The sequence below is a fragment of the Nyctereutes procyonoides genome, unplaced genomic scaffold (assembly GCF_905146905.1).
Source record: "Nyctereutes procyonoides isolate TBG_1078 unplaced genomic scaffold, NYPRO_anot_genome, whole genome shotgun sequence".
NCBI lineage: Eukaryota > Metazoa > Chordata > Mammalia > Carnivora > Canidae > Nyctereutes > Nyctereutes procyonoides.
Genome location: NW_026575117.1, coordinates 2,362,761 through 2,378,115, shown reverse-complemented (window position 1 = coordinate 2,378,115; position 15,355 = coordinate 2,362,761). Strand labels below are relative to the sequence as shown.

The window sequence follows — 15,355 nt, the reverse complement described above, 5'->3', positions numbered from 1 at the left end:
GTCTGTTAGTATCTTAGTAAGCCAAATGTCTTGTTTGCTGGGTCATTAGGTCTCACTGACTGTTTTCCAAGGTACTACTCCCAGCTTAGAAGGATTTGGTGAAGTGGCTAAAGGAGAGAAAGAAAAGAAAAAAAGGTGGCTCCGCGACTTTGCTACTTCTCTAGCACTTGTATTAAGCATTGGAATCCCTGAGAGGAAAACGTACATGCTTTTCTTTCAGTTCAGGTCCAGTGGGTTCCATATAGTTATTTGCATGGAGGACAATAATAGCACTATTATGTTTATTTTTAAAAAACAAAAGTCGGACATTCTTCCTCCCAGTGTCACATGAGACTGGTGTGGGAGTGTGGGGACAGCAGGTGGAACCAGAACGTTCTTTGTACCAAAATGGATACAGGACTCATCGGCGATTTAAAACTAGGGAAACGGGCAAGAGACATTGACTTGGAACAAATAAAGATGAGTCTGATTTTAGATATGTGATCATTAAGGTACAAATTAAGCATTTGGATAGAAAAATCTTTATGGAACTTGGGAAATTTCTATAGGAAATGAGGAAAGTCAAGTATGGTGAGAGAAATTAGGATAAGAGAACAGGTAGGAAATCTTCAGTTGTCTGAAGCTGCTGTCTGAAACCATCAGAAAGGATGTGTCCCCTGAGAGAGAACACGAGACTTGGTCTCCCCACTTCCGTGAAGGATGTTTTTAAACTCACAGTACTGTTGAGATCGCCCTTTGACTTTTTTTTTTTCAGTGCCAAGACAATGGAGACTGTATGCTGGGCTCTTCTTAGGGGGTATCGTTGGTGTTATCTTGATTTTCGAAGTGGTATTACTGCTGTTGAGAAGAAGAGGTAGGTGTCTGACAATAAAGAGATTCATATCAGACTCTGTGGTAAGTAGGGAACCTCTCCGCACAAGCGAAGACTTGCTTGCACAGCTTTGGCTTTCTGCATGAAGCACTTTTGCAATAACACTAAGTACACATACCCTGGGACCTTCCTCAATTCAGTCTAATTCAATATGTCTTGATCCCTACTAGGCCATGGGGGTGGAAAGAGGGCTGAGCCATAGGTGTTGAACGTGGGAGACACTACACAGATCATTCACGCTCGATATAACTAGCCCTGTGGGAGGGGTGGGTGGGGGATGCTGCAGGGGGCCAGACAAGAGGCTTGACTATGCTCCTAGATGCCCAATCCAGGGGACTCTTGGATCTCATTCAAGAAAAGTTACAATTACAGACGAATAAAAGGGCGTTATAATAAGATATTGTCATCCAAGGGTTGAAACCTTTCTACAATTTCTTTTTATTCTTGCGATATCCCTCTGAGAACAGTGAGTGAGTTGTTTCTTCGTGACGTAGCAGCAGGGTAATGGAGGCATAGAGAAGCCATGTGATTCGTGCAAGGTCACCCAGCCAGCTAATGAGAGAACCAGAACTGTAACTATGTCTCCCAACAACCAGGCCACGTGCCACTGGGAAGGCCTGCATGTTGTTGGGAAGACCCACAGGGAATGCTCTTTACTAAGATTTTTGTACAAATTCTGACTCATCTTAGGAAACTGTGCAATTTGTGAGGTTGCTTAAGGCCAAACTAAACAATGTGGAAGATCACCCAGGGTACCTGGTAAGGCCCAGTTACCCCTTTGCAGTTTAAGTGCCTAGAGGATGTGTCTCCTGACCACCCCTCCAAGGGGTCCCCTGATTCCACATCACAGGGCAGGGCGCCTGGCCACACTTTTGTCACCTACCCACCCCAAAGTCAGAAGGTCCTGCCCCCAGACCAGGCCAGGTCCCTGTGGGGACAGGATTTGATCCTCACACACCAAGGTGATAGCTGATCTTATTCTCAAGTAGATCAGCATTCTCACGTGTAACCTTCTTGAAAAAGCCCTTACCACAGCACTCTGTGCTGGCTTTGCTGGTATCAGAAAGTCTAGATCACAGCACAGCCACCTACTTTTATCTCATTTCCTCCAACTGAGAGTTAGCTGGGGAGGGTGGGGGTAGGGTGATTCAGACAGAAACTGTGATGAGAGCCTAAGGGGATGGGGCAAGGCACCCACATTTGGCTTAGATAATAGGGAAAGAGTGAGATACCAGGGTTAAGAAAATGGAGATTAATGCAGCCATGCTAACCTAGCCAGAGGGGGTGCCAGGATCCTAACTCACATGCTTTCCTCAACTACATTCTGCTCATCGCGTGGTTGTGCTCTGAAGGGAATAATGCCCCTCATCTCCCTCCGAAGGGAACAAGTCCCTGTCACCCTCCCCAGCTGATATCCATCCTCGTCTCCAGCCACCCTGTATTACTTGTAAGCCAGGAACTTGAAAGCCTTGCCTCAAATCTGTGGGAAAACCTATATTAATTGTTACACCCTCTGCAAGACTTTGCTCAAGAGATTCTTTTGGCACCTTGTGATGCTGTCACCTCCAAGAAGCTGCCTGGCTCTGAAGGTTTTCAAATGGTTTCTCTGGCAATTTCATATTCAGAAAACACTGGTTAAAAATATGGGATTTGGCCTCAGACACACTTACATTCAAATGCAGACTTTGCCACTGACAAGCTCTGTGACTAAGTGAGCTCTTCCCTGCAAAACCGGATGATATTATGTACTGCACGGTATTGTTGTGGGGATCCGTGAGTCATACACAGCGACTACCAAGTCCAGCGGCGTCCATGGATAGACGATGGATCACGGACCGATGCATGATGGATGGATGGATGGATGGATACATATGTACACACATAGACAAATCTTTAAAAAAATTTTTTTTTATTTCCTCATGAGAGACAGAGAGAGGCAGAGACACAGGCAGAGGGAGGAGGTTCCATGCAGGGAGCCCGATGTGGGACTCAATCCCGAGACCCCAGGATTACTCCCTGGGCTGAAGGCAGGCGCTAAACCACTGAGCCACCCAGGGATTCCCATAGACAAATCTTTTAATGGAGTGAATTAAAACCTCAATGTTTAAGTCGTATGGCCAACAGGGGAAGGCACTAGAAGCATCTGGGAATAGTCCTCAGAGCAGATTTAAGTACATGAAGTCCTGATAACAAAGGACAACTTTGTGCTTCAGGAAACAGTTGGAAAGGACGTTACACAGTCCACAACTTCATTTTTCAGCTAAGGTAAAAGAGGCCCATTTGGATGACAGGTTTTGTCCAACGCCATTGAGGGCCAGGATACAGACCCCCTACTGCGAAGGCCACGACCTTTCTCGTTCAGCCCTAGGTCCTCACGACTTTGAGCCGATTTGAGCTAACTCCTGAAACCTGCTCTGGCACCGGGAAGGAAAATACATGACTGGACAACCTTGATCCAGTGGTTTTCTAGGCAGCAACATTCAGCCTCACTCCTCCTGTCTGAGCATTTACGACTGTCCAGCCTCAGCTGACCTGAAAGTCGCAGTCCCTGAGAACTGCTCTGTTCTCCACTCATTTCCTTACTGCCTGAGGACAGTGCAGGGCGGGCATGACTAACTTTGCAAACACCTTTGGATTTGAACTGAGAGGCTATATTTCACAGACCTAAGCTGCACCCTCCCTGTTATTTCCCCCGTCACCCTGACCTCTATCCTCTGTTCTACACGTGCACGTATACGCACACACGCACACATGCACACTTTGTAGCCAGTGTCAATCCTGGACAAAAAAAAAGAAAAAAAGTAAATCCTGGGCCCACCAGGCCCTCCATGCACACCCCCACACAGAAATATCATACATGGACATTCTTTAATTCTTTGAGTTTCCCCAATGGCTGCCCATCATTTCCCCCCAAGGATCATACCCTCATGCAGCACATCCTAGCATCTTCACCACATATATACATCCTTGGTCTTTCTCTTCCAAATAAAAACATATTTCTCCTAGGTGCTTTTGCCTCAGAAACATGCTCCTAGTTTTTTTTTTTAAGAGGATAAATTTATTGGTGTTAAAATAAGTCCACCCTGAAGACTTATGTGTGGTTTCCTCTGGGCCAAGCATCCACTGCCTGTACCTGGACTTTGCAGTAGTCCCCAAATTAGCTCCATGTTTGTCAGGCACTCTCACTCCATCCTTCTCACTGTTGCGTGATGCGTGTAAAGAATAGCAGGAAACATTAGAAAGAGTGAGATAGGTCTACTGCACCAGCATGGAATATGTGCTCAACACACATAAGTGAAAAGATGAAGTTACACAGAAAGGTGTATAGAATGGCCCTATTGCATTAAAAAAGAAAAAAATCTGTATAGCAAATGTCCCGAACTGCAGTGTCTAATGTGATAGTCACTCATCATGTGTGGCTGCTTCAGCTTACATTAGTTGGAATTAAATGCAATTTAAAATTCAGTTCCTCAGTTGCATTAGCCATAGTTCAGGTAAGTGCTCAAGAGCCACCCGTGGCTTGTGGCTAACACATCAGACTGCAGAGATAACTGCACAGAGCTAGTCTGGATGAATATTCATCAAACTTAAAAGTGATTGCTTCTGGGAATGAAATTGCGTTGGTTAATGGGGGAAGGAGGGACACACTTTTTTTTTTTACCTTATATAATTTTAATTTTTGTAACGAGAATGGATTAGTTCTATAATTTAAAAAGAAAAAGATTAAAAACTGGTTGCACGTTAAAAAGTTCTGCAACATGTTAAATTCCAGAGACCCTGGGCTCTGAGCAAAGTTTCCGGATGGTGGGTGTCAGAATGACACTGTTACTTTATTTTCCAATCAGTCCCAGGGGGCCTTCCATCTTACATCTCTTCCCCTATGCACACGTAAAGTGCCCCAGAAACAGAGTGAAGCACCATGCAACAAGCGGGAGAGTACAAAAGGGTAATGAGCCCTGTCCTCGGAGAACTTACAATCCTATTAGGAGACCAGATATGCACATTAAACAATAGAGATTAAAATAATTGAACGGCATTCCAGTTACATGTAACACATCCTGGGCCTAAATCAGGCTGCCAGGCATCTAAACACTTTACAATAGTATCTCATATGATCATCACAACGGCCCTGTGAGGCAGATACTTCAGTCCCATTTCACAGATGGAGAAATAGAGAGATCAAGTAACCAACCTAAGGCCATGTGACACATGTGCGGGGTGGGGGTTGGGACTTGGTGTTTGTTCCTTTGGGACCCCTGGGGAAGATGGCTATGCGGTGGGGGGTAAAGACCCGACAAATCCTAGCAAAGTTTGTGCGTGGGCTGGAGAGAGATAACCACTGTGATTTCTTTTCCCCAGGTAAAACAAATCATTACAAGCCAACAAAGGAAGAAAAAAGCCTTACCATCTATGCCCAAGTCCAGAAATCAGGTGTAAGTTCTATACTTTCTTTGTCTAGGGTGGACCTGTCATGTTTCCTGAGGGATTCCTGGCCAGTCCACCTTGTGTGTCTGACACTCATGGTTCTACATGGGTTCTGGAGCAGAGGAAATTAGGGAGGCGGAAGTCAAGAACAACTTCAGTGTCAGATGGGATTATTTATTATTTGAAATAATGGAAACCATGGGATGCCTGGGTGGCTCAGCGGTTGAGCATCTGCCTTCGGCTCAGGTCATGATCCCCGGGTCCTGGGATCGAGTCCCACATCGGGCTCCCTGCATGGAGCCTGCTTCTCCCTCTGTCTGTGTCTTTGCCTTCTTTCTGTGTCTCTCATGAATAGATAAATGAAATCTTTTAAAAATCTTAAAAAAAAAAGAAATAATGGAAAACACTGGATGATCTTCTGGTCATCTGTGTCTTCATAAGGGAAAAATGAAGAAGTGAGAAACACAAGACCCATGACTCCTCCAGCCCTGGCATTCCAGGTGTCTATGGTTCCATTACCAAACTCTCCCCTCTCTAGGGACAAGGGCACAGGCTTGCAGACAGAGGGAGGGTTCAGAAGGGTTGTTGTATGGCGTGTTGAGCTGATCCAAGTGTAGGAGTGTGCAAAGTGCCGTGGAGACAGGGAAGAGGGATCTTGAGGATTTTGGTTGGAGAGATGGGAGGTGATATGGAGGCTGGAGATGAAAGAAAGTGAAACTTGATGGAGGGAGGGTGGTTGTACTGAGCCAGAAGAGAGGAATGAAGAACTAGTCATGACGAAGTCGAGGAGCATATATGTTAGGAGTAAGAGGGAGGCTAAAGGAATAGGGTTAGATGGGAAGATAGTCTAGTTCTGCGGACGTGAAGGCAGCTCTAGGTGATGCACAGGCCAGAATCTGGCCGGCCAGAGGAAGCAAACTCTAGAGTAAAGGGCATGAGGGTAAAGGTAGCTTTGATTAGCACCTTGGAAAATTGCATCAGATGACAATAAAGGCCTTTCTGGTCACCAGAGATGAACTCTAGGACAAAGCTCTTCTTTCTGCTGCCGCCTACTGGCCTGGGGCCTTTAATACACAGATCATCACCACGGCTGAGGACCACCCTTCATTTATTTAAATGTAGGAGAGTCCCAAGACTAACATCCACCCCTGCATTTACACATTTAGTAACCAGTTTCAACTTTAGCAGAGTGCCTTCCCTATCTGGTGCTGCTAGCATCCCTCTTTTTACTGTAAAGTATGACATATATACCAGAAGGGCACAGAGTATAAATGTCAGCTCAGTGAGTTACCCCATCGTGTTATCTAGTAAAGCAAATCTTCCCGCCTTGTTTTTCTCCAACGGGTTTCCCTATTCTTGTCCCTTTGTACTTTTGTATACATTTCAGAATCAGTTTCTCAAGTACCAGAAAAGGGGAAAAGTCCTATTAGGATTGCATTGAATCTACAGACCTGTTTGAGGAGAAATTACATCTTTCAGTATCGAATGCTCTAATACAGCATAACCACCACCCAGATCAAGGAACAGAATATTGCCAGCAACCCCCACAAGCCCGCCTTGTGCCCACCCCTTCATCTCTATTCTCTCTCTCCTCACCAAAGATATCACCACCCTAACATCTAAAAACATACTTTAGCTCTCTCTTTCTTTATCTTTATAAAAATGGAATTCTACAGTATTTTCCCCCTTGGGTCTGTTTTTTTCCCCTCAATATTACTTTCATGAGATTCATATGGCTTTGTGCTTGATATAATGCATTCGCTTTCATTGCTTTATAGAATATCAGTGTATGAATGTACTAGAGTTTTAAAAAATATTTTATTTATTTATTCATGAGAGATATATAGAGAGAGGCAGAGGCATAGGCAGAGAGAGAAGCAGGCCCCATGCTGAGAGCTTGATGCAGGACTCGATCCCAGGACCCCGGGATCACGCCCTGGGCTGAAGGCAGACGCTCAACTGCTGAGCCACCCAGGCGTCCCTGAATATACTGGAGTTTATCTGGTTGACTATTGAGGGACATTTGGGTTATTTCCAGTTTGAGACTCTTATAAAAATTCCAACTGTGAACATTCACATGTGTGTCTCTTGGTAGATACATGCACACATTTTTGTTGGGTATGTACCTAGAAGTAGAATTGCTGAATCATACGGTATGCATATCCTCAAATTGGCTAGATGAAGCAAACTGCTTTCCGAAGTAAGCGCACCAATTAACTTTTAGGCCAGCTACACATTCTAATCCACACTAGGTGTTATCAGCCTTTTTAATTTTAGTTATTCTATTGGATGTTTCTTTTTATAGTTTTATAGTTTTTATAGTTTTTATAGTTCCCTAATTATTAAGGAGGTTGGACAATGCTAATATTTATTGGTGATAGTAATACCATTTCTTAAAGTGCCTGTTCAATCTCTTGCCCATTTTCCTTTGAATTTCAGGATTTTTAAAATGATTAGTACAAGTTCTTTAAATATTTTGAGCTTTTTTACAGTTACATTTTATTTTATTGTTTAATTAAAACTTTTAAAAATTATTATTTGGCAGTTACATTTTAGCAAATGCGCTCACCCATTCTGTGGTTTGCCTTCGTAATTTCTCGGTGACACCTTCTGCTAAAGAAAGGTCCTTAACTGCAGTGTAGAGCAATTCAACAATCTCTTCCTTTATAGATAATGCTTTTTGTGTCCTGTTTGAGAAATCTTTCTCTACCCCCGGGCAATGATGATATTCTATCATTTTCTAAAAGCTGTGTGGTTCATCTTTCACATTTATATCTGTTACTTATCTGAAGATGATTTTTGGAGCATGGTGTGAGACAGAACAGGTTTTGTTTTTCTCCAGAGTGGGTTCTATCGACCACATACTGGAAAGATGGCCCTTGTCCCTGGCAGTTCCACCTTCACAAGCCAAGGGTCCATGTGCGTCAGGACCCATTTTTTGGTTCTCTATTCTGCTCCCTTTGCCTGTTTGTTTATGCTTGTGCCAGCACCATACAGTCTTTACGAATTCATTATAGATTACAGATTCATAATAAATTTGATATCTGGTGAAATGTCTTCTCACTTGTTCTCATTCTTCAAGAGGTCTTGGCCATTTTAGTCATTTGCATTTTCATATATATTTTAGACTCAGTTTGTCAAGTTCTACCTAAAAATCCTGCTGGGATTTTAATCAGAACTGCACAGACCACTTTGAGAAGACCATACATACTAATAGTATTGGGTCTTTTCATTCACAAAATAATACATCCTTTCCTTCATGTGGGTCTTCTTTGGTTTTTCTAAATGATGTTTTACAGTTTTTCGCATAAAAGGACTTGCCCGTCATAATTTATGACTTGGCATTTGAGCATTTGAGGTTTTGGAATACTATCATCAACATTATCTTTTAAAAAAAATTTTTGGTTTCTAATATACTATTGATACATAGAAATATAATTACTTTTTTGTATTTTAACCTTATATTTGCGGCATTGCTAAACTCAGTTATAAATTTTAGTCATTTATCTATATATGACTTGGAATTTCTCTGCCCATAATTGTATTATCTGTAAAAAAAATTGCAGTATATTTCTTCATTTTCAAATCACATCACTTCTCTTCCCTGTTTTACTGGCTGAGACACTCTTCCCAGTGTTGAATGGAAGTGTTAGAAGAGGCATCGTTGGATGGTTCCAAACTCAAAAGGGAAACGGTCAACATCTGACCATTAAATATGATTTTTGTTGAAGGTTTTTGGAGCTACCTTTTCATCTGATTGAGAACATTCTCTTCTATTCCTGATTCGCTATGGAATTGACATTGAATTTTATCAACATTTTTATCTGCATCTATTGATATGATCTTACGGATTTTTTATATTATTTTTTAAATTATTATTTATCTGCTGAACCACACTGATCTGCAAAAACTACATTACATTTGCATTCCTGGAATAGAAGCAATGAAGTCTGGCCCTTTTAAAATATTGCCTGGTTTTATTTTATTAATATTTTATTGAGAGGACGCTGTTCTGTTTAGGTTTTCAAGTGGAATTAGCCTACAATTTTCCTTTCTTGTAATGCTTGGGTGAGGTTTTGATACCAAGATTATGCTAACCTCACAAAATCAGTAGGAGTGCAAATTTGTTTCCTGGGGCCAGCATAACAAATGTCTGCCGACCTGGAGATTTAAAACTTCAAAGCTATTCTCTAGCAGTTGTAGAGGCCAGAAGTCCAAGATGAAGGTATAGGCAGGGCCACGATCCCTTTGAAAATATTGCTTTACCTCTTCCAGCTTCTGGTGGCTCTGGACACTCTTTGGCATTAATTGGCTTGTAGCTACAGAAGTCCAATTTCTGCCTCCACCTCCACGTACATTTCTTCTCTCTGCGTCTCTGGGCCTCCTTTCCCATCTCTTAAAAGGACACTCATCACTGGATTTAATCCAGCTTGACCTGAGTTTGAAATCCTTACCTTAATTACATCTGCAAAGACCCTCTTCCAAAGAAGGTCACGTTTAGAGATTCTGGATGGATCTGTCTTTTGGGGATCACAGTTCAATCCACTACAGGGTATATTTCCTTTGGGCAGGATTAATGTTATTTCTCCCTTAAATATTTGGTAGGATTCATGGGTGAAGCTACCTGAGTCAGGGGTTCCTCTGAGGGAGGAGTCTTTTAAATTATATATTTATTATTCCATTCTCCTCCCTTTTCATAATTAAGCAAACTTTACCCCCTTTTTTTAGTTGCTAACCTAGAAATTATAAAATGCCTCCTTGACTCACCAAAGTCTAATATTTATTCTCTTCCTACACAATACTTCATCTTCCCTTTAACTTCACCTTCTGATTTAAGTGTCTTTTTTGGCCTTTATTGTAATTTCATGTATGTTTAAACATAGGAGACATGGTTATTTTTGTTTTACACATCAATACGCATTTACACTTACATTTTTATAATTTTCTTTGTTCATATTTGCAGTTCTATATGAGATAGTGCTATATGAGATCATATAAAGGCTAACAATGCGGACAATGATTAAATGTTAACATTTCCTTTGTTCTTATTTGTAACAGTCGAATGATAGTGTTATAAAGATTAGAGTAACAGGGAAAATTATGCAACACACACTTGCTATCTGCGAGGGAATCCTTGTAGGTCTTATCAGGAGTGCTCCCTTGTATAACTCTGGGGAACACCACTCCCAAAGAATATGTGAGAATAATACCCCTGGAGTTTCTTGTAAATCATGTTCCCTGGACTCATGCCCTAACTGAAGACACCAAGATACAAAAATGCACCAAGTTATTACAACTATATTTAAAAGAATTCTCTAAATCCAGGTTAAAGCCCTGATGGGAAATCTAACAACATGCTAACCATGTTGTGCTGAAGTGGTAAGACTATAGGTGGTTTCCTTTATACTCTTCTTCTCCTTTCCAAAACTTAACTAAACATTAAAAGCATGAGTTACTGACTTCTCTCCTGTACTTCTAAGTCAGGGCCTATCAAAGTCCTCTCAGATGGGAAGACAGGCAGGGGTGGATAAAAGTCTCTTAATTAAATTATTTCACAATCTCTTCATCTATCTCATTACTGCAAGTAATCCTTCCTTAAAGTCGTTTTTTCTACAACATATAGTATCTATAAGTTGTATGGGATCTTGAAAGTCATCTCTTTGAATCACCCAATTACTGCTTGAGTCATCTTCCCAGTATTACTTCCATAGTGTTGGCTGGCTCCTTTTTACTAAAATATAGTCTGTGAACAAGCAACATTAGCATCACCTGGGATCTTATTAGAAATGCAGAACCTCAGGTCCTACCTCAGATTTTCTGAAACAGAACTGGCCTTCTAACAAGATGCCCAGGAAATGCGTATGCACATTCAAGTATGAGAAGCCCAGATCTAACCCAGCCACTTCTGGAAATGAGGAATCCCTTGCCTCCTAAAGCAATCCACTCCACATTTGAGGATCTCTTAGTGTTAGAAAGATCTTCACTATATTGAACCAAAATGTTTTCCCCAAATTCCAATCTTGGTTTAAACCTGAAGGACTCTACAGAACAAGTCTAATTCCTTTTCTACATGACAATCCATCAAGTATATAAAGAGAAAGATCATGTCCCACCTGGAGTCTTCTTTCCTCCAGTAAGCTTTTTCAACTCCTTACCTTCTCCATCAGAGGACAAGATTTGGAGTTTCCTCACATGAAAACATGTTTCAAGTCTTGCTCTACATCCAGGAAAAATGGAGAGTAGCAATATCCTACCCCAGTGCCCCCAAAGTGTGTTGAAAGGATGACTTCCCTGGCATAAGTCTTGTTACCTCCATTTCACAGGAATGTGGTCTCAATTCACCCCTACACTGACTTTGTCCTAGTCTTGTAGATTGTAGGCTGTTTAAAGTAACATCAGCTGAATTAAAAAAAAATGCCCAGGGCTATATTTGTGGGGAATGCGAAGAAATATCGGAAAAATTAGTCTGTTTGAAAAAAAAACATGTAAATATATCAGAGGGTTTTAAATATCATACAGTTAAGTGCAATCACGTATGAATTAGACTAATCTGGGGAATTTAAGTAGAGGAGAGGTCATTATAAGTTGGGGTAAGCAAAGAAAAATAGCATGATGGGAAGAGCATGCACTTTAAGCCAAGAGGCCTCCGTGGGACTCCTGGCTTTGATACTTCTTGGGTGTACAATAGGAATATTAAGTCTTTCTGAGCTTCTCCATCTGTGAAATGTAACAATGGGATTTAGTGTGCAGTCGATGTGAGACAAATGTGGCACCTGTGGAAGCACTGTAAACTGGCACACCTAGATACATATGCTTATTAGTAAGTTCAGCACTCCGGCAGGGGAGAGAAGTCACGGGAAACCATGTCCGAGTAGGAAATAGCAGGAACAGCTGTGTGGGGTGGGATGAACTCAGTGTGTTGGAGGTGACAGGACTGAGACAAATAGTATGAAGATCCAGTTCCCTTCAGCTGCCCTGGTGACAGCCACACCAGTCCTGATGCACCACGAGGAAGACTCAAAACATCTGGAAATGCTCACAGTGAAGTGGGCGGCCTCACAAGGTTGCGAACTCCATGATGCCACTTGGGGAGTTCAAGCAGAGTCGTGAAAATTGCACTCGGAGGAATTTGCAGGAGCATTTCCACCTGGGAAGGAGGCTGGACCAGCTGACTCTGAGGGGCTTTCTAGCTCAAAGCCTCTGGATCTTGTGGTTCTCCGTGGGGAGAATTGGATGGAAACAACTCTGCTCAGCTGATTTCCGCTTTCGTTGCTTGCCTTGTAGTCTACTCAGAAGAAACCTGATCCCTTGCCAGCTGAGGACCCCTGCACCACCATTTATGTTGCTGCCACAGAACCTGTCCCAGAACCTGCCCCAGAACCTGTCCAGGTGAGGCTTCTCTCTGAGCCTCCTCCCTGAAGGGAGGGTAGAGGTGGAAGAGGGGAACCGTGAGACATGACTAGAGCCAAAATAAAGAGTCCTGAAGTGGGGGAGGCAGGCCTTAGCAAGTGGATCACCAGGATCCTCCATGGCCTTGGCTGTGGGACTTCTGGGAGACCCTTCCTGGCTGCTCACATGGAGACACAGCTCTTTCTCTCTCACTAGTGTTTCTCTGAGAGCTGTCCAAAAACCACATCAGAATCAGCTGGCATATTTGCTAAAAATAAAGATTCCTGGAGCTTTCTACTAGGATTCTGTTCAATCAGAACGTCCATGGTGAGCAACCAGGCATCTATATGTTAAAAAACAACCTCCCCAAGGGATCCTAGACCAAGTGTATATTTGGGATTTGCATCTTGAGTCCAAGGTGTGTAACAGAATCACAGGGAAGCTCTGTGAGAAGGCTCATGCCTGTGCTCCATCCAGCCCGATTTCATCAGAATGTCTAGGCTGGGAGTGTGCCTGGCATGAGCGGGGAAGGGACTAGGGTGTGCAGCCTAGATCGAGCCTTGCCAGCTACCTCCATTGCAAGATCAGCATGGATTAAGTTTACTTGACAGGAATTATTCCTTTTCCTAAATGGGCAGAAATAAATTCTGGGCTGAAATCTTGGGTCCAGTGGGGTTCTATTACATGAGATAATTGAGGATCAAAAGGTCCCAGAAATGCCTGCATTTATCCCTCTGCCGCAAAGTTCCTACCAGACAGACACCTAGAGGACGCCCTGTCTGCACCTGGAGCTCTAGTCTCAGAACAGTGTCCCAGCCAATGGGGGAATTAAACACATGAATCTGGCTTTAAAAAGCTTTAAGCAATAATGCAGATTTTTAGGGATGTTTTCTTCATCAAAAATAGTCTGTTTCACATTTTACAGCCAAACTTCCTGAATTCCTCCATTCCTGTCTTTCTCTGCCTCTTGAATCCCTCTACCTTGAAGATGTCTTTGCCCACAGCCCCATCGTACCCCCACCCCACCCCCGCAATCTATCCTTCTCTCTTTGGGTCTCACCATCCCTTTCTAAAGCTCATACGTTAGCAATCTCTTGGCTTCCCTGCTCCATGCTCAGCACCAAAGCAAATGGCAAGGGGAGGCCGGGAGCCAGGAGACACAGCTCCCAGTCTCCCCGATGGTGGGGCGTGAGTGAACTGGGGCTTTGGAGCCTGGGGGGGGGGTGCTGGCAGTGTGGGGACCTGAGTGCGGGCCCCGCCCAGGCCACCGCGCCACCTGGAGACTCCTCTTCCTAAGCAGCGCGGTGTCCATTTGTAGCCTGTGCTGGTGCCTCTCCTCAGACGTCCTGTCTCTTGCCCCCAGGAACCACATTCTATCACAGTCTACGCCAGCGTGACGTTCCCAGAAAGCTGACACCACAGGCTCAGTGAAGGGACTTTCTGAAGAAATATGGAGGGGGCACCGTGGACCCCGAACTTAGCTCCAGGTCCCAAGCCCCCCATGACACTCTGCACATCTGTACTCCTCTCGGATCAACTCCCTGGTGATGCTCCCTGCACAGCCACCTGTGGGATGGACAAAAACTGGGGACTTCGAGCCACGCGGCCTGCTCCTGGGGCCCAGCCCGGGGACAGGACCATTGGTGTAGCTTTCCAGCTCTGTGGTGTAGCTGGAAACGAGTGATGTGGGTCCTGGGAGCCCAGGCCTCCACGTGGTGCTCCTTGCTGGGCCTGGACCGTGAGAGCCGAAGGACAAAGCTGGGATACCTAGTGCCTCGCTCCCAGGCTGGCCACCAGCCCCAGGATCTGGGAACTCTTGCCTCGTGCCTCCTGTGAGCTGCCTCGGCCCTATGAGCTGACCCCGCACCACGCGGACCTGATCTGCACAGACCAATCAAGGCTGTGCGCCTCACTTTCTCTCTCTGGATGGACACTGAAGGGTGATGAACTCCTTACTCTATGTAGAACACTCTGAGATTATTCTATGAAAGAAGCTAATAGAGTCAGTATATTATTTGCAAAACCAGAAGCTGAAAGGTCAATAAACTGACAAGACTGTGAGGTCTCTGAGCTTTGAATCGTGGAAAGAAAATCACCTAGGATGCTTAAAAAACTTATAGAATAGTTAAGTTTAATATTATATAACATACATGTACCTATATGTATAATATTTAAGTATTTAAGGATACTTAAAACTATTCAGTGCAGATGGCATTAGGTTTAAAGGAAGGTGACAAGTGTTCGATGACGCTGTTACAGAGGAACTCGGATAATCAGAACTTGTCCCAGGCTGATTGTTCACTTCTCAAAATGGTCTTTGTTTTTTATTTATTTTGTTTTAAGATTTTATGTATTTATTCCTGAGAGACACAGAAAGAGAGGCAGAGACCCAGGCAGAAGGAGAAGCAGGCTCCATGCAGGGATCCTGATTCGGGACTCGATCCCGGGACCCCGGGGTCATGACCTGAGCCGAAGGCGATGCTCCACCACCGAGCCCCCCCAGCACATCTCAAAATGATCTTTAAATCCCTACTTCTCTGGTTCCTCTGTTGAACAGCACAGGGGAGTCTCAGCTGAGACCCTGTCACCGTGTTCTGAGCCCGTTTACACCAAGGCCTCACATCCTCTGGGTCTTTACCCAGCACCAGGCACTCCCCTTCTCGCACTAAA

General features: G+C 43.7%; 1 protein-coding gene across 1 annotated transcript in view; it reads left to right on the top strand.

Annotated features, from left to right (window-relative positions):
* Positions 1 to 14,660, top strand: part of SLAMF1 (signaling lymphocytic activation molecule family member 1) — a 31,793-nt gene extending 17,133 nt beyond the window's left edge. Inside the window, exons 4-7 of the mRNA XM_055334260.1 lie at positions 755 to 853; positions 5,231 to 5,304; positions 12,581 to 12,685; positions 14,049 to 14,660. Of these exons, the coding sequence (XP_055190235.1) occupies positions 755 to 853; positions 5,231 to 5,304; positions 12,581 to 12,685; positions 14,049 to 14,099 (329 nt within the window). The 3' untranslated portion in view covers positions 14,100 to 14,660. The remainder of the gene's footprint in view (positions 1 to 754; positions 854 to 5,230; positions 5,305 to 12,580; positions 12,686 to 14,048) is intronic.
* Positions 14,661 to 15,355: the final 695 nt, after the last annotated feature.